The sequence below is a fragment of the Solea solea genome, chromosome 8 (assembly GCF_958295425.1).
Source record: "Solea solea chromosome 8, fSolSol10.1, whole genome shotgun sequence".
NCBI lineage: Eukaryota > Metazoa > Chordata > Actinopteri > Pleuronectiformes > Soleidae > Solea > Solea solea.
Window position 1 is genome coordinate 26,649,918 of NC_081141.1, and position 23,960 is coordinate 26,673,877.

Consider the following 23,960-nt stretch of genomic DNA (forward strand, 5'->3'; position numbering starts at 1 on the left):
CAAAATAAAGGGTGAATCCATGGGTACATTTTGTTTAGTACATGAGAGACTTATGGGAATATGTTACTAATCAGAAGGTGGTACTTCCCAGCTATATCTGAAGCTCTACAGCAAAAATAACTCATAAAACTGTAGATCTATGTACAAAAAAGAAAAAATAATTCAACCAGACTCAGAGGTAAGGCTTCAAAAACGTGCCCTCCGCGCGAACCTGGCAACCCTGATTTCAGCTTGGCAGGAAGCGGCTGAGTGGTGGCTTTCGTTATGAGCAGCTTGAGCGACCGAAAGCTCCGAGTTAATGTGCGTTTAAATGAAATTAAATGAATATAAACGCTGATATGAATCCGTGAAAATACAGTTATGAATCCTACTTACCATCCACCACGTTGTCACTTTGTAAAAATGAAAGACATGAACATTTATCTGTGCGCAAACTGAAGATTGTGTTGTCTGCACCGCACAAACCTTGCAGCACAGTCTAATAAATCAAACGCACCCACAGTTTTTTTTTAATTCGATATTTCTACAACTTCATCGTTGCAAACGCCATTGGAATAATGTATTTAAAATTGGAGAATTGAATTTTACATTCCATTGACTCAACAAACCACAACAAAAATCACCATTATATATATGTATATATATATATATACCTGACTGTAAAACTAGTAAAATACTCGGCATTAAACAAAAACCTTCTAAATTTAAATAAATCCTTTATAATCTGAAAAACTGGCAGACATAATTGTTACACTTATTCTGAGTGAATTTATTTTAATTTACATTTAAAGTTGGATTTACACAGTAAAGGGACGTTGTTTTTTTATTTTGAGGAAAAAACATATGAACAAAGACTGTTTTCTTCTTAAATGTTATTTTACATGTTAAATTTCTTATTTCTCATTATTAATGAATGAAAATGGTCTGAAAGAATATAAAAAACATCATCCACCACAGTTTCAAAATGAAATCAACCTTTATTTTTGAAACACTGAATGGTTTGAGTTCTGCAAGTTAACGACTAAATTGTGATTAAAATCTCGATTCTTAAATGCGGAATAGACACATCATCATGTGGGTGACGTCTTCAAAATTTTCCATTGTTCGTTAAACCACAGTTATTCACCACCACACATGCTGTATTTACAGCAACCTTTCTGTAAGACAGTTTCTGTTTATTAAATAACTGTAACATTTATATAATGATTTACTCTCATCCTGACCCCATTTTTCCGACCACAGGCATGTGTGCCAAATTGGTTCCGTCAGCCTCCAAAAGTTGAAACAAATCTGTCTTTTCAAACTGACACCGACTTTATCCATTTTGTGATAGAAAAAAATCCAAAGTGAAGTCTTCAAATTTATTTTGTCCAACCCCAAAATTGTAACTTCAAGGTCACAATGACAAGGGCATAATTTTGACATTTGTTATTTGAAGGACACCAAACTGATGTAAATTTCGCCCCAAAATTGACAATTTTTCTTGATGAAACTTGACAGATTTCTGTGCTTCCATATTTTATTTCAGTGTTCGAGATGAATGAAATAAAGCTGTATATATTGTTCATTCATTTTCCTCAACGTTTTTATGTTGCTTCACTGAATCTTTGGATTGTGGACAAAATGTGACATTTGAGAGCGTATTTCTCCATTTTTCATGTCTATATCATGTTATTGTTTTATTTGTGGACAGATGGGGGGAAGCAACTAAGTACACATTACTGTTACACTACTTAAATGTTTTGAGGTACATGTATTGTACTGAATTCACTATAATTCACACAAAAAAGTATATTTTGCATCATTAAAAGCCAAAAATTCTGTACTTTTAACACTCGATTTGCACAAACTGTACTCTTCTATCAAAATAAATGCAGGTAAAAACGAGTTGATATTTGTTATTTATTTGAAGTATACACAAAGTTTTTTTATGCTGTGGTGGTATTCAAATAAATATTACAACATAAAAATAAACACAACTTAAAAAGGTGTGCAGTACAGTCTTCTTTCCATTTAATGTTTCATGTCATTGAATATGAACGACCTGTTATGACTATTTTCTCTGCAGTAGTTAATGATAAAAAACAAAATCTACATTTGGTGCCTAAACCTTGGTGTTAATTCTACAATCAGCTTCTAAAGACTTCATGCTTTTACTATTAAATCTTCTTGTGTGTATTCAATAATGCCTCAATACCCCAAAAAACAATCCCTTTCCAAACATCATATTATTCCCTTTATATTGGCAGCGTCAGCAAATAAAGAGCAATGATTTAATGACGGAAAAAACAAACAAAAAAAAAATAAACAGACATCATTGCATTTCCTAAATACTTTATCCAACAGTCAAAATGGGTTACATTAAAACTAATATGACACGTCACAATCATGTTCAATTCTGGAGACATGAATGAAAGAGGAAAAAATGAAAGAAAGAACAGAGAAAAGCCTAAAACTAAAAGCTTAAGATACAATAATATAATATTAATTAAAGATCACAAAATGTGTCACCAACCTAAACAAACCTGTTTCACCGTGATGGAACCTCAAAAATAAAACGTTTGTAAACCGGATTGTAAATGAGAACAAAGAAAAAAATGATGTCCAAACTTCACGTCGACTCTGCGGGAGCCGAGTAACGGCCACGTGGGAGGGGAAAATATCGGAGCCAGATAGAAACGGGTTTTTAACCAGAAGGTTGGCTTTGTTGATTGATTGTTGCGGGATGTTTACACCTCCTCAGTTTGTCAGTTCATTCCTGCTACAGCTGGAACGCAAGAGACAAGAGAGGTATGTCCTCCCAGACACCAGCGTGAGTGACTAAATGACACATGATTATTGTGATTGATCACTTTACACGTTTACAGTTTAATTTTTGGGGACTTTTACTGATGAAGTCGCAAAAAATAATTGACAGATGCGTGTCTGTGGAGACAAAGAGTGAAAAAAAATCTCAGAAATTGTTGATCGATGTTTTCCACCACACATCAAAGCGATGATGTTCTCAAATATGCTGTTTTGTATGTGAAACAGAAATCTGAGAACTCTAATCAAATAATCTAGCAAACTACCAAAATAGTTGACTATCAATTCAGTCTAATGGATTAATCACCGTGGCCTAATTTTCCATTAAAACATCCAGAGAGTTTTTAGCGTCTTCATCCTCGATGAACCTTATCCTTGACCTGCTGCTGCAAACTGCACATAATTAAACTCTAAACGCGTTCTGTGACCATTTACCATAATGGAAAGTCCTTCAACAGTCAATCAATAAACCCGATTTTCAGGTACGTGAACCATGTTGGCTCAGGCATTTTCCCCCCGGGGCAGTTCCGCGCTTCCGCACACCTCATATTCAAAGCAGACGAAACTGCCGTGGCCATTTGACCTCAAGTAACTACACTCGCCCGACTTGAAGTTTCCCATTTAGTTTTTTTGTTTTGTTTTGTTTGAGTATCAGTAGCACCCGCTGTAACCAAAGGCCATTTCATTTTAGACAAACAGTAGCACGTACACGTTCAACAACAGCGCCGTTTTCTTTTCTTTTTTACAGCTGTTCACATCCCGAGAGTTAAAAATTCCACAACCTGAACGGAAATTATGACACAAACTAGTAAAAGATGACAAGGGAAAGAAAGAAAAGAAAGAAAAGTTCCCGACTAAATGACAACGCAGCCCATTAGGGTCTGTGTGCATGAAAAAGAAAACAACCAACAACAAAGAAATTCAACATTTGATCATGTTTGCTCCATCAGGAAGCACAAACTATTCATGAGCTACTGTTGTGTGATGTGAAGAAACCAGTGAACAAGTTAATAGAAAACTGTTGATAAAGGGCCCAGGTTATTCTTCTCACCGTGGTTCACTGCATGCAAAGGCTGAATATTTGGTTAAATACCTGAGTAAACTTTACTGAGGAGAAGAAGGAGGAGGAGGAGGAGGAGGCGGCGGCTCACAGCGTTGCTGTACGCCAAGTCGTACAACAGTAGTATTTTGTGCACTATAGACACCAGCCATGCGTGGCTACTAATATGTGGGATGTGGGGGGGGGGGGGGGGGGGGGGGGGGGGGGCAATGACACATGAACCCATTCAGACCTGGTATTAACATCTGTCCCGAGTGAATGCAGATTTAAACGCTAGCAATCCGTCCTAAATGTGTCCTCAGACCCAATCACAATTGCGATGGGTGTAAATATCCCATGGAAGTTGAGGCAAACGCCTGCAGGCTATTCTCATGCAAAGCTTGACGTCTTGTTCAGACAGGGATAGAAGAGCTACTGGATGTCCTACGTTGTTGTCCTCACGCTACGTGGCTATCAGGCACAGACCACACCCTGCCCATTAAGTAAAGGAACTATTATCAATCGAAATGCAAGCCTTTACCATACCAAACCAAACAAAACCGTGACGAAAACAGCAATTTTTGAATCGCCCAGACACGTCATCAATGTGTATTTTAAAACATGCCAGGAGAAGCCAGATAGGATACCACGTGGTCACACAGAAAAGCATTCTAAAGACAAGCGTGAACAGTCATACCCAACGTTGTTGACTCAGGACAGATGTTATTACCAGGAGAAAAGGGGCTCAGTGAGGAGGGGGGGGGGGGGCAGCTAGCTCTTCACAGCAGCTCTCTAGTGTCCTCAAAAACTATACACTGTTGCTAATTCCTAATAAATTGATTGTGTGGTGGAGGCCAATTCTTCTTTTCATGTCTTTCACATTGTAGCGGGTTAGAGACAGTATGTGCCAACAGGTCAGCTGCTGGTGATGGCACTGCACCATTTTTTTTGTGTTGAACGAGGAACATTCTGCCTCAATTGCACATACACCGTTTGAGAAAAACAACATGGAAAAAGGCCACAAAATAAAAACAAGGAAATACAGTAATAACAAGACATCCAGTGAGACACAGACAGTACCTTTGAGAACCAAGGGCGATTCCATCTCCTAAATCAAACTTTTTTCTTTCTTTTTTTTTTTTTGCTTCTGAGTTGCACAGATAGATATGACTGTCGTCAGTGGAAACATGAACAGCGACAATAAAAGTGATGATCACAATAGCAGTGTTCTATAGTCTGAGTCTGAGTGTGGTGCTATGGACTATGAAGAGTTTCCGGGTATTCCATATGGGAGTGCTTTAAGGAGCCCATCAGGTCCTGCTCAGCAGATCCCTACAAGTCATGAAGGACAGTACATGGTAGCAGCTCAGCACACGGAAAGCCAGGTGGCACTGTACCTCATTATATCGCTTCCTTCTCCAAAAGATGGGCTTGTTGTTTAGTTTATTTTTCCCTCTGTTGCTCATTTGCCTCATGTAACAAATCAAATTTCTTTTTGTTCTAGTTGTATTTTCATCTCCCTGGCATTTTCACACTGCGTACTTTTGTGTCCATTCTCTTGCTAATTTGTTGTACCTGCAAAAAACACACACAAAAAAAACATGGAAATGTTGGCAAACCAAGAACTTTGTCATCAAAAATATTGGAACTAGTGATTAAAAACTATTCTTAAAGAAAAACAAAACTCACTTTTCCCTGTCAGACTTATACGTGTGAGCAATCTCTGGTACCAGCGGGTCGTCGGGGTTTGGATCACAAAGAAGAGAGCAGATTGACAATAATACTGTAGAAGAACAGAGAAGAGAGTTAAAATGAGACATTACATTAAGAGGACGGTGAGAAGGACATGGTAAAATAATACTCAAATCACCATGACAGCTGTCATTTTCACATTTGATCAAAGTTGCCATGTAGCCTATGCTGAATAAATGGATATCTGTTCATTTACAGCCATTTGTGAAGTAAATTTTAATGTATTTCGACTAGTTAAATTGCCGAATCTCAGCATTTATATAGCTGCATTATGTAGCTTTTATTTTGTAAAGCACTTGGGTCACCTGTGGGGTGCTATACAAATAAAGTACATTACATCATGTTGCCTGAGCCTCTTAGTTAGACTTTAGTTGAAGATTGGAGAGTCAGTCAGGTTGTAATGATTTTTCGATTAATAAATTACTAATTTAATACTCAACCATTTTGATAATCGATTAATAATTAACACAAGCTTTCGGAATCATTTTCATTTGTGGACAAATCAAGGCATTCATAGGTGCAGTGCTATTGGACAGTACATTTGTTTTTGTCCATGCCCCTGCTCTGAAGTTTTATGTTCTGTATTTGTATTTTATTATTTAGTAAAGGTTTTGAAACAAAGAATCTGGACCTATTTTGACATTAACATGAGTTAAAATACATTAAATACCAACAGCCAGATCACTCAACGCTGTTTAAGCCTTTCTGCTCCATGTACCGCTCTCTCTTTGTTTCTCAACATAGCTGTCTCTTAGATTCTGTCACTCGGCAACACTGCCAGTTCTGCAAGTTTTAAGACTGATGGATGCACAACAGCAACACAACAGTTGCAATGCAACAGTTTTGAGAAAGAAAACACAAAGACGTTGAAGAAAAATACCTCAAATAACTGGGTAGGGATACCTTCACGTAAGTTTTGTAAAGCTCAAATGTGCTGTAAATGTATATTAAAAGCATAAAGCTGTGTCAGTATTGGTCCATAACTGGATCGGATATGAGGAAAATTAAGTAAAAATTAAAAATTAAATCCGCTATCTTTCATAAAAAACGTGATATGACATAAATACATCACTAAACTTTGGCAACACCAAGTAAAAGACAAACGGTTCTTCACCACCATCATCATCATGTGACCTGATCAAGAGTGAGAGCTACAAATGTCTCCCTGCAGTTGGAGCATTAGCTTTTAAGTAAATGCATCAGCACAGATGGTCTACATTAAAGACTGACATCATTATTGGCATCATTACATATACCTCAGACTGCTGGTAATTCGCATGTTGTTTCAGCCATTTCAATATTCTCTTTAACATTAATTGTCCACACAATAGTATGAATCTTGAATCATCTCCTACCTTTCGATACGGTTAGGGCAGGGGACCACTGTGATCTCAGTATATCCAGACAAATACTCCCATTGCTGTTGATATTAGGGTGGTAAATTTTTGTTGTGAAGGCAATCTGTGAGAAAAACGGGGAAAAATATGTTATTTTCCAGTGCAGCCAAATACTTAACTACCACAGTGAGCAAATACATAAATAAACAAGGTCTGGCGGGAGTTGTTAATGCCTGATTATGTGAGACAACAGTCAGACCCTTTACTCACTTTGGGTGGTTTGAAGGGATAATCTGTCGGGAAGTGGATGGTGAGGAAAAACACTCCACCCTGGTATGGGCTGTCAGGCTAAATAAATATTTATAGAAACAAATTAATATTTACAACAGCATAGTTCATAGTTTCATAGTAGTTGTTGTTATTGATGAATTTCACTGGCAACCATGTCACTTACCGGACCCATTATTGTCGCCTGCCAATGAAACACTGTGGAGGAGAAAAAACAATAATAAAGTTTAAGTGTGTATACACACACTTCAAGCATATTGCAGCAATAATTCTCACGACTTACAGTCCTCTCCAACTGGTCCAGCAGAGCATTGGGCAGGTGGATCCCTCTGCAGGTCTGATAGCTCCTAAGAGTGCAACAATAATGTAACAAATCAGATTTGATTTTCCAAACGACGAGAGCAGTGTTATTAGAATAGTGTTTTATACATAAAATATTTAAAATTGCATGGAAAAGGCCTTAAGTGTACTTAACAAAGGCACTTAAGACCAAAAACTGATGCTACACAGATACACCCAAAAAAACACCAGATGTGCGTCGTGACCACATCGCTATAATTTGTGCCCTGACTTTTGTTCAAGAAACCTGTAAATTGTGGTTTATAGATGAAACCAACAAACACCTGCTAATAAACAGACATTGTGTCAATATCTACAATAAGCTCAGATACATATCATAATGATATCATAATCCCAGTAGGGCTGCAAATATTATAATCAATTGATAGCCTTGAGTGTTGTTTTTATTTCCAAAATGTTTAACTTGTTAAATGTGAATATCTTCTAGCTTCTTTTGCCTGCCCAAATTGTAATTAATATAGTATGTTTTTCTAACTGCCATGTTATCATTACCATCACAATTGTAGACAAAAAAAAAAAAATCACAAAAAACAGGTAAGGCAGCTTTCATTTAGTGCAGCTTGACAGTTTGAAAGCACAGGGCTAGTTTGCATTGGATGAAAAGATCAACCCCTATGAATCATTATTCTATCTATAAATAATGCAGTAATCAAAGTAAAAAAAAAAAAAGAATATGTTCTACAGAAATATACAAAGACGCTACAGTAATGTGAGTAAAATGGTGTATGTTGAATATTTACGTAAACACCAAGGCCACTTTGTATCAATGAAATGATAATGAACGTAGAGAAATTACACTTGTGATTGAATATCTCTTAAAGCGAAGCCAATCTATTCTGTTATAAATACACACACACACACACACACACACACCATGGCCTGCTCCAGTGGCCCATTTGCCAATCCATATATGGCTACACTGACTCCAGGGTTCAGTTTTGGCAACAGAAGGCAGCTGTCATTCAGTGACTAAAACACATCATCAGCAGCAACAGCAACACTAAGTCACCGACCACAAAGAGAAACATATTTGACAAGCTCAGCTTTATTAACAAATCATGTGCCTGGCAAACCGTGGGCCAACACACACACACATTCACTCAATCACACACACCTGCCTTTGCCAAATAACTAATTAGATTAGTACTTAACATATTATATTACTTCCTTTCCCTTTCCATTTATATAAATTTAAAAGGAAATATTTATATAAAAAAAATGTGGATGAGGATTTCAACAGAAACTCCTCAAAAGTAGAATTCTTAATAAAGAAATAGAAATTTCACAATGACAAATGAATAATTAGTATTAGATTTTGGAATGGAAACCTAACCATAAGGAAAACAGAAAGACATCATCATATATTTCATATTTACATGAAAAAGAAATCCCAAGTTATATAGGCAGCCCATAAGGAAAGCATTAGTTGGTCAGATTGTATGATTTTATGGGTTCCTTTAAACAGCTATAATGGTAAACTTTGTAAATATGACTTGAAAATGTCTGAATCTAGCTAACCTTAACAGAACTGGGATCGGGAAGTACGGGAATGGTGGGGGGTTACGAGAAGACTAGATTCACGCTAGCCAGCTTTAACCAAGTATTCTTGATATTATTTGTGTCTGAATGAAATGAATACACATGACCAAGCAAACACGAAGTGGCTGTCAAAAAGTAAAAAACACCGTTAAAGCTATTAACGATTCGCAATGCACCAACTGGGCCACCACCACTCCGTTAGCTCGTCTTTGTCTTAGCATTATTAAAAAAAACTGGAAAAAAAACAGCAACCGGGGCTGAGCCGAGCTAAATTAACGGTTAGAAATGTGCGTTATATGAATGGAGGGTTGCCCCCAAAAATCACGGAAATACAGCGACAGAGTGGCTGACACACGGAAAGAAACGCACACTCACCTTCTGTATTCTTTTCAACGCCATTGCTTCAAATGGCTATGCTAGGCTAGGCTAACCCGTCAGCTAAAGAGAAGGAGGGGAGGCCAAGATGGCGGCGGTGGGAGATACAAGTGGAGCGTCCCCTTCAATGATAACGAATAATCAGAGGCGGACAGGTGTCAAACAGAGCCGCGGTAATGTCCAACTCTGACACGGTAAAAGCGGAAAACTGAGATTCGTCCACCGGCTACCACTCCTGAGAAGACACCCACTCCTAAAAAGGTAAAATGGAAGGATAAACGCCGGAGAACATCATAGTAGCCGTGCTAAAGGTAGCTAAAGAAGCAGCAGGGCTCGTCTGATTTGATCTACAGAGCACCGTGAATCATGTTGTCTGACATCGAAGAGATAAAAGGTACAATAAAAGACACAATCGGTAGAGTCAGCAAAGCCCAAGACGAAATACAATCTGCGGGGGGACACAAAGTTTTGGAGTTAGCGGTACGAGAGGAGCTGGAGTCTGCGGCTGCGCGGGCTGTCAGAGGGAGGAGAGAAGGTGGTGGACGTTTGTCAAAACTTAACCCTATTCCACAAACCTATGGAAGACTAGAGAAATGACCTCATTATTATGAGATAGTAAGTCATACTTATTATTATTATTATATATTACGTCATAACGAAGAGATAGTACGTCATTGTTATGATATAGTACGTCGTAATTATAAGAAAGTATCTCATTGTTATCAGATACGTCAGCATTATGAGATAGTAAAACAGAATTATGAGGGAAAATATCCCATTATTATGTGATAAGTCATAATTAAGAGATAGTAAATCAAAATTATTACAAGATAGTAAGTCAAAATTATGAGATGGTAATACATAATTACGAGAGAAAGTATCTCATTATTATTATAAGTCCTGTATCTCATCTACAGTTCATTCCTTTACGTAATTTGATTCAAAACAGTACATGCAATATTATTCCTTACTCACCACAACTTTACAGTCTCTCAAAGTTGGTGAAATACATTTGTTAGACAGACTTTTTTTTGGTGAATTTAACTCTCTATCGAGGGGCTCTCAAAGAAAAAACATTAAATAATTTTGTCTGACCTGTCCCATTCCTCCTAAAGTAAGTGAAATTAAGTTAAAATAATAGCCAGAATTCATCCCTCTTTAAATTTCCTTAACATTTGAAGTGTGGTCTGTGCTGACACTGGTTTTCTTTGAAAATGGACAATATACATTCACTTTCTTATAATGATGCCATTTATTTTATGATCGATGATGTGTCAGATAGAATTAACCTTGTTATTATTCTGTGTAAATGTTATGTTCATTCTTGTAGATGTATTCCCCCCCCCACACACATTCAGACACTTTTTTGTAAACAATCTACCATCCATAACAAACATGAATCATATAATTAATATCCTTACATTGTCATAATTATAATTATTGTTGTTATTGTTAATTATCTTTGATTATTTTTATCTATCCTTGGATGTTCTATCTGACTGTGATGTAGTGTTACACTTCCTTTTACGCTGGCCTTCAAAATAAGAGTCAGTTGACTCAGGCTATATCTACTTCCTGTATAAGCAAACCTTTTTGCCACAACACTTGGTAAAAGTTATGTTTTTGGGAAGTATTTTTGTATCACCAGTTATTCTGTTTCGACACATGTATTAAATCACATTTTTACAATTATCTCAATAATATTGTGAATCAACACATTATATCCCGTATCCACACAAATAATATAGACAACGGCAGATATTGATGATTTTAACTTACCGTTTAATCAGAATATTAAATTTTGCTCACTGCGTCAGTGTTTTTATAGCCTTTCTGTTACAGAAGGTTATTACAGAGAAGTTTAAAATGGAGCTCTGCTTCTTCATTTCAAGCACAACATGAGGGTTTAACTTCTACATTTATGAAATGCAGAGTGAAAATAAGTATTTTTTTTCACTGATGTTTGTGAGGAAGTGGCCATGTTAAAGTTTCGTGGTTGCATCCCTCTGAATTGAACTCAAACTGCATTTAACAGCAGCACAATTGCACACATTGTATTTGTATTAGAAACATAATAAATCCATTTCATATATTGTTACTGTTTTTATTGTCTTGATTTGTGTATGTGATGATTTTGTCCTGTGAACCAAGACACAAACATACCAATGCCTCCAAGAAATTTGCCTAGAATTATTCAAACATCATATAAGTAAATGGCTTCAAATATAGTGTATGTATAGACCGCTGTGAGTTTCCAGGTGTCCACAAGATGTCACTGTTTGAAAGGAACAAGCACACACAGGCACATTCCTGATGTGGCCAAATAATGTGAAGCACAGCTTGGACCAGATTGTGTTCATTTCTTTATGTATGTCTTGTCAGATTTACAGTGATATTTGTCAAACTTAACGTTTCAGGCTTGTTTTTGTGTCATTTTTCAAGTGATTTTCGAATTATCCAAGTGCACAACAATGTGGCAACAAAGTGCAACAAAGTCAAACATGCGTATTATTACCACTGACACGAGAATAAAGGGAAATACTATGGGATTGTTCATTCAATACTCAAATCATTGTAAAGGCATATTCATCTGAGTCAGCTGCGTGCTCTGGTTTCTGCGTTGCCTTGTCTCGCAAAAGCCTCATGAGCTCTCCTTTATATATCTTAAACAAGGGTGAAAAAAGAGCTCTCATTATTTTAGCGGCCGTGTATGAATGGCTCGCAGTGTTCATTCTTCTTAAATGGCTGATTCAGTGTCAGGTTGAGGATCCTATCGTCAGTGTGACACTGAGAGGGGCCATTTTCCTTTGGAAAGCTGAAGATTCCTCCAGATAATATCTTATTGTTTGCTCATCTCCGTGCTCTCAATGACCCGCCTGTCCTCGGGGCCTGCCTGTAATCAGATTCAGCCAGCAGCAGAGGTAGCAGTTTGGGTCGTGTGCAGCAGCGGCCTTGTGCTCCCAGTTTGTCTACTTTGGAGAGGCCATTTGTCAGCATGAGGTTTTCAGACGCGAGTCAAGCCCACACTTCACACAAAAAACTCCCACAGTCGTTCCACTGCACTTCCCTCTCGTATCACATCTGTGACAGACACGAGGAAATCCTTTGACACGCACGCTACTATGTAAATGTTCAAATCAATAAGCCTTTTTACTATAAACAAATGTTGCATATCAGCTCCATATGACTCTCTCTGGGTTAGGTATCCTGTTGCCTTGCAACATTCCCGCACTGAATACAGGAAGTGGCTCGTTTCATTTCAAGACAGATGCAGTTTCACAGTATAGATGCCTCTTGAACCCGCCCACCCCTGCTCTGCAGCTGTATATACACAGAAGCTCTCCAGATTCTCTTTTACACTATTGGCACTTTTCCGTAATACAGTTCCAGCACGACTCGGCTTGACTCTACTCCGTTTTTTTTGGCTTTTCCATCAGTGATAGTACCTGTTCATTTTTTCAGTACCTGCTCTGGCGAGGTTCCAAGCGAATGTGACGGCAACAGACTGCCGGCCACTGATTGGTCAGAGAGTGTCGTCACTGGAAGAGTCATGAGCGTGACGTCCGACACAAGAATCAAAACGAACAATGCCAAACTGTAGATCAGTTAAAAAGACTTTAACAATCCTGATAACGTGCGTTAATCTTCAACATTTAACAAAGGAAATGTATAAAATGTCAATATTTAACAGAGGAGCCTGGTGTATTTAGAGACATGTTGACCCCGCCCACCTTGAGGTGGTACTATGAAGTAATGGAAAACAATGTGACTGTGTCTGATACCAATCTATCTCTGTGATTGTATACATTGTATTGTATACTTGTTCAAATAAAGCTTTATTTTAGTTCTGTTCTGTGTCGTTAAGGCTTAAAATTAGCACGTATACCTGATAGTTTTAAGTCTGGTTGAACCCACTTTAAGTGGTTTAAATGAAAAAAGTGAGAATGAGGTATGTGTTTCTCTCTGGCCCCGCCCGCCACTGTGCTGCAGCTGTATACACACAAACACTCCCTCAGTGAGGACTGATAGTTTTGCTTGGCATAGCCTGTTTTCAGATGCAGCGTACAAAGACCAAACAACATCCACAACAGAAGTTACACACTGCAGCTTTAATAAAGCAACATATCACCGGCTTATGTGGGGGAATTTCCCCACCTTTGCCCAGAAGTTGAGTTTTTAGTTACAGCGCTGGTGCCCCAAGTTCCAAACTGATGTATGAGCTGAGGTGTGAATGTGTCAGAGTGGCGATGATATGGGTGGGGGTGGGAGCTTAGTCTCATGAGGAATATTGCCCACGGTGCTGTTATTTGAAACTGTGGAACTGTGCAGACAGTGATCCGTCTTTTTGGTCACATGAATCATCTTCACTAGAAGTTCCATTGTGCAGCAGAAAACACTTCACTTACTGTGGCGATTGTGCAAAAAAAGAAGAAAAAAAAGCTGTGCCCGAGCTCTTGATGGTAATTTTCCCATGCTTACATATATATGTACTCGGTGATATTGTGAAAATCAACTTAAATGCCTGAATTATCCAATAAAAGTGCAGCGAATGAATGTGGAGCGGGAGCCCAGAGGTGTTCCACCGTGGGTCAGTGTCTACGTTTTGTGAGGGACTCTCTTTGTGGAACAAAGATCCATTGTTCGCATCATACTAAGAGATATTTGTTCGCTCCTTGTATCAATTGTCTTGATTTGATTATACACTCAGACAATGTATGCAAGCGGTGCTCATGTTTGCAGTGAAGTCAGCACTATGCACAATCACATAATTCTTCAGCTGAGCCACTGGAAAAGGCTCATTATGCACGGAGCAATCAGCGTTTCATGGCTCATTTCCTTGTCTGTGATTTGATTTAGTTTGTCATTGTTAGGGTGGCCTTTGACCTAGAAAATAAAACCCTGAATCATCCCTTGAATCTTCCTGCTATCACTTTTAAAGAGTTTAAGAGGAAATGATATGTGGTGACGTGATATCGGCTGTTTTTTTTTGTTGGTTACCTCCCCTTCATCCTCCTGTGTGTTTTTGGACATTAAAGACAAGCTGGTATATGATGAGCTCCATGCAATAAAATCATATCAACATGAACAGCTTGGAGAATGTGCTTATTAAATGGCATTATGTGCTCTAACTTTCCCCAGCTGTATTTTATTTACGTATAATTGCAGAGCCGGTCACAGGTTGTCTTATTCACGTTCAAAGTGACATGCCAGGTGATTATTGTTCTTTTCTTCTCTTTAACTTTGCTATTTTCATTTAAAAAAAAAGAAAGAAAGATTTTAAAGCACTGTAAACAATCAGATTTAAGTTCATTGTAGTGTATGAGTGAGCAGAGGAGTCCTGTGTTTGCTGCAGTATTCGCTTTCACCCTTAGATGTCACTAATTCTTACATGAAGTATTATGAGAGGTAAAAACCAGTTCCCTCCACTGAACTTGTGTTTATTCAGATCTTTCCACACATCAATCAACAGCAAGAACGCATCACAAATTCCTCATCTTCACAATGAGTGATGGGTTATTTTTATTTATTTTCCTCAAATTATCAGAATTAAATGTCCTCAGAGAGTGAGGAAAAAAAGAATGAGATCAGATCCAGTCCCATATGTCTGTCACCTCTGATCCACCCTTATCAGATGTGCATCATGTGGAGCACACACACACACACACACACACAAATCACACACAGTCATAAAGAACCAGTAATCCTCTGGGTTTAAGCACTTACAGACCAATCCCTGGGGCCCACTGTGTCTCTGAGTTACTCCACACTTCTGGCACCGTGATTGACAGCTCGGGAAACTGTTTTACAGTCGCGCTCTTGCAGCGAGTAGTCCCCCGAGCCTAGGTAATAACAGGTCTGGAGTGTTGACTAATACGTTTAGTGGTGACTCTCCATAATCAAATGTGTTCCAGCTGTTTGAGTTCTGATGACAAATTCAGGTTTTCCCTGTGTGCTGAGCTTCCTTGAGAGACAAAGGAGGGATTTCCTCTGAAAGAGACAGGCAGTGGCAGCACCAACAAATGCCTTGGTACAGTTGTCAAATAGAAAGTTTCGACTAAATATAAACTCATCATTTGCAGCCGGAGCAGAAGCAAAGAAGAGGGCAACGCGTCCAACAACTTCCTCTACAGCGAGTTTAATAACTTAGTTGAATTCCTCCTACTTATTACTTTTAGTAACATTACTCGTACTAAATACAATAATTAAGTGAAGCAACAAGTGTATTTTAGGACAGGACCCACTTTATTTAAACAAATTCTAGCAGATAAACTGCAGAACCATAAAGGTAGCAGCATCAAAAAGTAAAGATTTGTTTTTATTTTGGCATATTCCTTATAGCAACAACAAGAAATATGAATGATTTTACAAAGCATAACAGAATATAATAACAATAACAAGTGATAAGTTTTTAGGTCATAAAGAACAGGGTGGGTGTGGATTCAATGTGACTTATCTTTATTGTAGCTTATGGCAATCTTGTGACATTAATCATGTCTAATTTTCAAGTAAATGTTAAGTAAATTTGTGTTAATGTCTGTAGCTGGAAAAGTTACAATTAAAAGTACAGATAAGAATGAGTCCATCAGTAAAATCAGCACGTAAACTTTTATATCTTAGTTCTGATTATTATTATTTTTACTGTGTAATTTGTTTCCTGAATATTCAGAATATGAAGAGCAGAACTGATTATAAATAGTTTTACAGAAGTAGAATAAAGCAGTCTTTCTCATCCTACATCCTTTGCAATCCAGAAGTTACCAAGCTAGCAAGCTAAGTAGCCACGCTAGCCAGCTAATGCTATGCCAATGCTTTGCTTAGTATTGTTTTGTATTCTCTTATGCTAGTTGTGACCGGGTAAAGTAATGATATTACAAATAACACAAAATAACCCAACACTGCTTGACGGACTTTGTACGAGGACAGTTTCCGTACACATTTAGGTGAGCTAGCGTTGTAGCTTGACTGTGCTGTTTAAACACTAGTGGGAATCAATATGTTGAATTGAGCATTTGTGCCTCTGCTATGCTACGTGGTGAAATGCCTCCTTTGTTAGTATTAAGATTTTCCTGGTTGACAGATTATGTCAACAGCTTCAGCTTCAGCTAGTGGCTAGACCCCATTCCGTGTCTTTCTCCAATCCATTAACTTCAAACAATACGGTTCTTTAAGTTGACAGAGCATCATTTCTGTCTCCTCATCAGCCTGAAAACAAGCTACTCTGGATTTTAAAGTGGTATTTTTGTGTGTTTTTGGTGAAGAGACTTCTTCTATTATGTGTGCGTCAAAGCCCCGTTGTGGGAAATGTGCACTATGGGCAGAGTGGTGACGAGCTAAGCAGCTGTTTTCCATGTAACTGAATCATTAGAATCAGTTACGTAATTAAAAAGAGTTTTTCACAGAATCCTTCAGTACCTACTTCCTACAATACCACTGAACTCTAAATACACCAGATTTTAGACATTTCCTTGCTAAATGTTGCAGATTAACGCATGTTTCCAGCATTTTTAATTATTTTTAACTGATCTACAGTTCGACATTGTTCTTTTTTTTAACTTCAGTTTCTATTCTTCTTTTTAAGCACCTTTCCTTTCCTTTTTTTTTGCATTTCCATTAATTTTTTTTTTTTAAATTTTAGATACTTTATTAATCTCCTTAGGGAAATTATTCTCTGCATTTTGACCCATCCTAGAATTAGGAGCAGTGGGCTGCCACACTGAGTAGCGCCCGGGGAGCAATGGGGGTTGGGTACCTTGCTCAGGGGTACCCCAGCCCTTTCGACCTGGTGGGGACTTGAACCGGCGACCTTCCGGTTACAAGCCAAGTTCCCTTTCCACTTGGCAGAAATAGTACCAAAAAAAACTGTTCCCAACCGTTCCATTTTTCAGTACCCTTCCCTGGGAAACCAAAGTAATTGTGCGGCATGGTACGGGTGGAGCTAGACAACAACAGTCAGCTAACTGGGCGACAGAAAACCTGATCGCAACATGAATAAGGAGACTCCCTCTTCCCAAACAAAACATTTTAAAGATTTATTAAAAACAAGCACAAAAATGTCTGCTGGCAGTCTGGCTGTGAGTGGTTCAAGGAAGTTCACTTGCAGCTGGGATGATTAGGCTTAGTGTGCAGGACCAATCAGCTCCCAGGATCCACCTAGACACTCACACACACATCATTTAATCAAGCATGCACACCTGCAACCCGTACACATGAGGAGAAAGCAGTCGCGACCTCGGGGTCGCGACAATGTCACCGGCGCCGCGTCTAACAAGTAAAGGTACGGTTCTTAGTCAAAATGCAAGCCTGACCCAGGGCTTCACCGGTCCAAACCGTACCATACTGAACTGTGTCATGATGGAAACCTGTCGACTTTGACTGAACATATACATCCAATAGTAATTTGACTCCCAGCCACTTTATCTGTGTGTGTTTGTCTGAAATTCACTTTAGTTTAGTAAAATTTCACTTGGATGAACGTGTTTTACATGTATTTTAAAAGTCAGACTTACTTTATTTTTCTAATATTAAGTAAATGTGGATTCATGCACTGAGAAAAGAAGCAAACCATTTTTATAGTGGCAGCCTCTCTGACTGTGTCTTAGGTGAACTAACAGGAAGTATCCTCGTTAATCTTCTTTTTTTTGGTCACTGCCAAACACATTCTTTTGAACAGCATTTGAATATCTCCTAACAGTCGCTTACATAGTTTAATGGCAGGCGCTGCCACCTGTTGTTAGACTGGATTTTCAAAAGCAGAGGTGTGCGTTCAGTATCTGTGATTGTGTGTGTGTGTGTGTGTGAGGGTGAGGGTGAGTGAGTGGGACATGGGTGGTGGTGTGTGTGTGTGTGTGTGTGGGGAGGGTGGGGTGGGGGTGTCCATCCTGCTGCACAATAAACAGTTTGTTTCCCAGGAGCACCCCTCATGTTCCTGTTGTTGGCTCCATCGCTGCTCACTGGGAAACGTCCTGGCCTCTATTGTCCGGGAGGTCGGGGGTCACAGGATGCTCCTAAAGGCCCGAAAGGGGAGGTAAGAGGTTGGATAGTAAGGCCTGATAAAGAGCTCCTCCTTTTTCTTCTTCTCCTTCTTCCACACATCAGTCCTTCAAAAACAAAACCTTTAAAAATGCTTCTTGTTTGTGTTTTTTCTCCCTCTCCACACCAGAGTTTGGGGAAATGAAATCAGGACAAAGCACAGACTTGACTGTGTCATATTGAACATCCTGATTGGCTTTAGTACATGTGTAGCGCTCTGTGTCCTCGTGTGTGTGTGTGTGTGTGTGTGTGTGTGTGTGTGTGTGTCTGTCCTTTAATGGACGTCCACAAGCTTTCCCAGACAGCAGTGGGGAAATTGAATTTAAGCAGCTAACAGAGGGTAAGGCATATCATTAAAGAAGAGAAAATACCCAAGAAAGGAGTGGTTGTATTGTGTATGTTTCTCACCACATACATGCTACACTTAAAAAAAAAAAAAAAGAAACAACCCACAGGAGCTTAACGCTGTCGTGCATAACGATCTTCCAAAACACTGAACACAAAATGCAGGCTAACACTCACAAAGTCAGATTTTTATCTTCACCCAAAACCAAACACTGCCAACGGTGAACGGTGAACACACAAAGGCTGCATGTAATGCATGAACGACTACTCAGGGATCATTACACACTACACAACTAAACACACAACGCTGTCCTCTCCGTGATTAACCAGGGGAAAAAAAGTCTTTATTTACTGCAGGGTGTTTGCACAATGCTGCATCTATGAAAATATTTATGAAAGACCGAGCCAAAGTGCAAATATGCAAAACTAGCCCTTTTATAAATATAGAAATGTTCTGGAATTTGAATTTTCTTGTTTTAAGATAAAACATCTGCCAATAGGTGAACATTTAACTCAAACTGTAAATCTACAGCCATTTTTAGACTAATGAGAAAAAAACCTGGTCAAAAATTAAAAAAATATACTCCATGGAAATGTTTACTTAAAATGAGTTTACTTTACTTTAGTGAATTTCACTTCTGTATTTAATAAGCTTAAAGCTAGCTGTAATATCTTATTCAGACAAAGAATTGATTTTTTTTCTAGTGCAAAACTTGTTCTCCAAGATTATTGATCTTTTTTAGGTAACAAATAAGGAAAAAATGCACTTTTTAAACTTTTTATTTACTAAAATCTACGTTTGCAGTGCAATTGTGTAGCCTATATAATACACAGGTATATGCACTATACCAGGATTTCCGTATAACCCCTTAAAAATGCAAAGGAAACGTATCAACGCTGTTTTTGAGAGAACAATTAGATTTTGCAAACAAATGGTGGGGGACATTTTGTCATTTTTATCAGAAAACCAATGAAATCTAATCAAATGTATCATGTTTGCTCTGCTTTTGTAGGTTATTGCACTGGTGATCTGGCAACCCACGCCGCTTTGAGTGTGTGTGTGTGTATCTTTTATTTTGAGGAAAAGAATCTGCTAATGGGGTAAGCAAATTTTACTACATAAAACTATCCTGTAAATCTGCAGCCACTTTCAGACTGTAATGTTTAACATTTCAGAAAGTTGAATTCTGAAAAAAAATAAAAAATAAAATAAATAATAATAATAATAAAATAATATCTGCAAAATAATTCTCCTGTGAAATAAAAGTTTACTTAAAACAAGTCTTATTTTACTTAAATAAGCTGATTTACTTATATTTGCACACAACATTCAGTGATAGTGAGTTATAGAAGTTAGATGTAATATCTTAATCAGATAAAGTTACATATTAGTTCTTAAATTGAGATTATATATATATGTGTATATATATATATACACACACATATACCCTAGTAGTGCATTAACACTGCTTATTTGAGAGAACTTTCAGGGACAAATGAATCACGTGAGCTTTGTTTTTGTGGATTATTCCGCTGTTGGTCTGGCAACCCGTGCTGTTTTTGAATATCTATGAATCTGGGAGTGATGCGTTTAACATCGGTTCGGACAGAGACAACAGCGAAAATTGTGTATTTTTGTTTTTCAGATGAGGCAGAAAAAGAACGTAAAGCTCAACAGAAAACCTTACATACTGCAGCTTTAAAACCCTGGCTGTGACTCTGGCACAGACACATGCCTCTGACTGCAGCGTCGCACATTAACAGCCATATTTTTTTGCAGCACAATTAAACACATCGCCACCAGAGCAGCAGACGTAAAACAGAGACACGGTGTTTTCATAATGGAAACTTGTTGCGCCTCACGTGGGACGAACACAAACCAGTCCAGTCCAGTCGAACAGCGGGGGCCGAGGTGTAAATCATTTTTTAAGCTCCCGTGTCTGTCTGCGTGAAACGGCATCCACGCCATATTTCCTGCACGAAAAGTATGTTTTGACGGAGTTTGAGAAATAGTCTTATTTTGTTTTATTACACTGGAACCAAAGGTCTTTAAGGGGCCTTTAGAGTCCCGTCCTTGTCTGGACCTCGGCGTCCCGGACGAACGGGATGAGTAGACATGGCTTTTTCTCGAGACGTTCACAGTCGACACTCATTTATCTCTTTTATTAACTTTGCTGCAGCTTTGAACAATATACCAGATGCTTGTTGTGTTGCTTTTTTAGAAGATGTTCATTTCATGGATAGCAATGGAATAACGTGATTTGTTTCTTGACTCTTTATATCTGATTAACAGATGTGACATAACAATGCTGTCTAAACTGTACATCATAAGTGCTATAGTGGAGGAACTATTTAAACATTTAGCAGATTAAAAACAATTAAGATCGTCGACTGAAACTTGTCCTTAGTGTACGAAATGTGCAAAAGCTCTGTAAATAAATGAATTAGGATTTGAAATAAGTGTTTTACGCAGATGAACCTTGTTTTTGCAGTGCGTTTCCTTTTGTTTTCCTTTGTTTGACCCTGTCGGCCACCGTAGTTTTTCCCATAGTATGGCTTTGCAGTAATCCCTCAAACCATCTGTGACCTGATTGGCTTCAAGGAGACAAAACAAGACCATCATCTTCTTGAACGTCTTAGGTGTACAGTTTTCTGGAAGAAGTACCTTATTATTATTATTATTATTATTAGTAGTAATATTGTGTTATTTTGCCTCGGTTTACACTCGGAGCAGCATTTTACAGTTGTTTAAGCAAATCTTTACAAGTTAAATAGGCTGTAAAATGATTGTTGTCACAAAAGCAACACCACCTCATTTCAAATCTAATTTAAGTAGCAACACTGTGTCATGACAAAACATGGACAACGTCATTAAAAACCAAGTGTTTGAATGCACTTTTACATTCCACCGGTGCATCATTTGCGTGTTTGCCATTATTCTCGGCGTTGCCGCGGAACGTGCGAAGACTTGTCGCGTCTCCTGTAAGACGAGACGTTAATAGAGAGGTAACACGAGAGACAATGGGCGCAGCACACGGCCGTCCTCGCTTTCCAACCACAGGCATTTATGAATATAATGCGCACAGTGTTGGTTACATGTTCTTGTATCTTCCTGGAGGCCTGACCCTTTACCTCGGCCTGCCCCGTCATATCGGGTTAGGAGTTTCCACCGGTGACAGCTGTAAATGGTTCAGGGCTCTGCAGGATTTGTTTGTTTTCAGATCACACTGCAGGGACTCGCTGGACGAGAGACACACGTGTTGGCCTTTTTTGCGTCTCACGGTGATAAAACTGTAACCGTGAATGATGTCACTGTAAAGAAATCCGCTCTGCTCCGCGCTTCACTTGGCTCCCCGAGCGTACGGCGCTGCTGATCGGGGGCCGTCCAGGTATCCAGATGACGTGTCACTGTCTCAGTTAATTAGACTCGGGCCTGTGTTTTGAGCACTTTGACCCTGTCGCGGATTCATTTCCTGCGCCTGTTGTGTTTCTGCGTCTGCAGTTGAGTGGGGGGGGGGGTTCTGGCATAATTTGCGTTCTCACTTCCCAATCCCTCTCAGATGGTGGGGTGCTTTTCCTCGCTTTATGACCAAATAAATCTGACTGGTGCCAAATGAAGGGTGGGGGGGGAGAGGGGGTCGGGGGGGTGGGATTAAAATTCCCCGTTTGCTGTCTTGAGGAGCCCAGCTGCACTGCACTGTTTGTTTTCCACAGCTGCAGAGTCCAGCATTTTTTGCGAGGTGAGCCAAAGCAAAAAAAACAAAAAAAGGAAAAGGCACTTTTTTATTTTTATTGGCACGCGGCCCCTTATTCACTGAGTGATAATTGTGCCGTGGAATGAGAAGAGAGAACAGACGGGGTAAGATAGCGTCAATGTGCTCCAATTTACCCAGAGCGACACACGTCGTACAGTAGTCGCTCTCACATTTGAATTCTCGCCACTGTCTCTCTACGCACACGTCTGTAGATGTGACCGTGTTGGACCAGCAGCAGCAGCCGGCGTGAGACACCAAAGCGCATGAGTGACAACACAAATAGTGACTGTCTCGTCAACAAAAACAACAGGTCGACGACGACAGGTTCAGGGACAGGGACGGCGATGGGAACTCTTCATGGCGACGTGTGCGCTGCTTTGTCCGTCACGCTTAACGCTTAATTATATTTTCATTTTATTCATAAAAATGTTGATTTTTATGGCACATGTCATGCAGAGATGTAACACAAGGTGCTTTAAACATTCAATTTTTTTTAAAAAAAAGGAATAAAATAGAAATAAAAACAGGTCTAATTCATTTTTTAGAGTTACTAACAAAAGTTAGTAAGTAAAAACAACACGTCTCAGAAAACGCTCATTCAATCTAACGTTAGCAAGTTATATACATTTGTCTTCATATAACTTTGTCCTGATATTATAGAGGCAGCAAGGACTGAGATGATGTGACGACATGTTGTAAAACCAGTGAGAACTAATAGCCTGTGACTCCAGGGCTGCAGGATCTACATCTGTTTTTATGGCACAGATCATACAATTATTCATCCAAGGTGCTTTGAACAGTCGAGTTAAAACCAAAAAAAGCAATAAAAAAACAACAAAAACAACACATGTCACAACAAATATCTAATACGCAGCCACTTCTGCTCTGTCTCACGTGGCGAAATGAATGGACAGCCCTTGCCCTCCTTTGATCCGTATAGTGGTTACCACGGCAACCATGGCAGTAAATCACAAACACTCTAGTGTATGTGTGTGCAGTTTTAGACTCTGACGTTTGTTTAGACAAGAAATATGGGCGATGTTTGTCTGTGTGTATTAATCACATAACTGTCAGACTTGACAGGTGACTCAGCTCACTCACTGCTGGCACCAGTGGGTGCAGCTGCGACTCTGACACTGTTTGGATAAGAAATGCAAGGGAGCGGGAGCGTGTGCCCCTTTATTAGTATATAATTAAATAAAATAGGTCACAGTATAATTAAGCTATTGTACCGGCTGAGTTATATCAGTTGTAAGTTTAAAGCAGTTCTGTAAGTGGACTAGTACTGTCCGCTTCACAGTATCTGCACCAGCACTTCATTTTACTATTTTGTGA

The 23,960-nt window shown here is 38.9% G+C and overlaps 1 protein-coding gene and 1 long non-coding RNA gene across 2 annotated transcripts; one reads left to right on the forward strand and one right to left on the reverse strand.

Annotated features, from left to right (window-relative positions):
- Nucleotides 1–4,462: 4,462 nt before the first annotated feature.
- Nucleotides 4,463–10,000, reverse strand: ube2d4 (ubiquitin-conjugating enzyme E2D 4 (putative)). The gene is made up of 7 exons (XM_058636167.1): nucleotides 9,496–10,000; nucleotides 7,505–7,568; nucleotides 7,388–7,419; nucleotides 7,204–7,281; nucleotides 6,952–7,057; nucleotides 5,534–5,627; nucleotides 4,463–5,419 (listed from the first exon to the last, which is right to left on the reverse strand). Exons 1-7 carry the CDS (start codon nucleotides 9,517–9,519, stop codon nucleotides 5,374–5,376), a joined length of 444 nt encoding a protein of 147 aa, XP_058492150.1. The 5' UTR covers nucleotides 9,520–10,000; the 3' UTR covers nucleotides 4,463–5,373.
- An 8,441-nt stretch (nucleotides 10,001–18,441) lies between these two features.
- Nucleotides 18,442–21,244, forward strand: LOC131464605 (uncharacterized). The gene is made up of 3 exons (XR_009241189.1): nucleotides 18,442–18,520; nucleotides 19,884–19,971; nucleotides 20,517–21,244. It is a non-coding gene; the product is annotated as an uncharacterized LOC131464605 (long non-coding RNA).
- Nucleotides 21,245–23,960: the final 2,716 nt, after the last annotated feature.

Excerpts from the sequence above, each read along its gene's own strand:
- ube2d4 (XM_058636167.1), bottom strand. The coding sequence starts at position 9,519 with ATGGCGTTGAAAAGAATACAGAAG. Across the intron at positions 7,569-9,495 it reads CGTTGAAAAGAATACAGAAG|GAGCTATCAGACCTGCAGAG; the intron begins GTGAGTGTGCGT and ends TTGCACTCTTAG. Across the intron at positions 5,420-5,533 it reads TATAAGTCTGACAGGGAAAA|GTACAACAAATTAGCAAGAG; the intron begins GTGAGTTTTGTT and ends TGTTTTTTGCAG.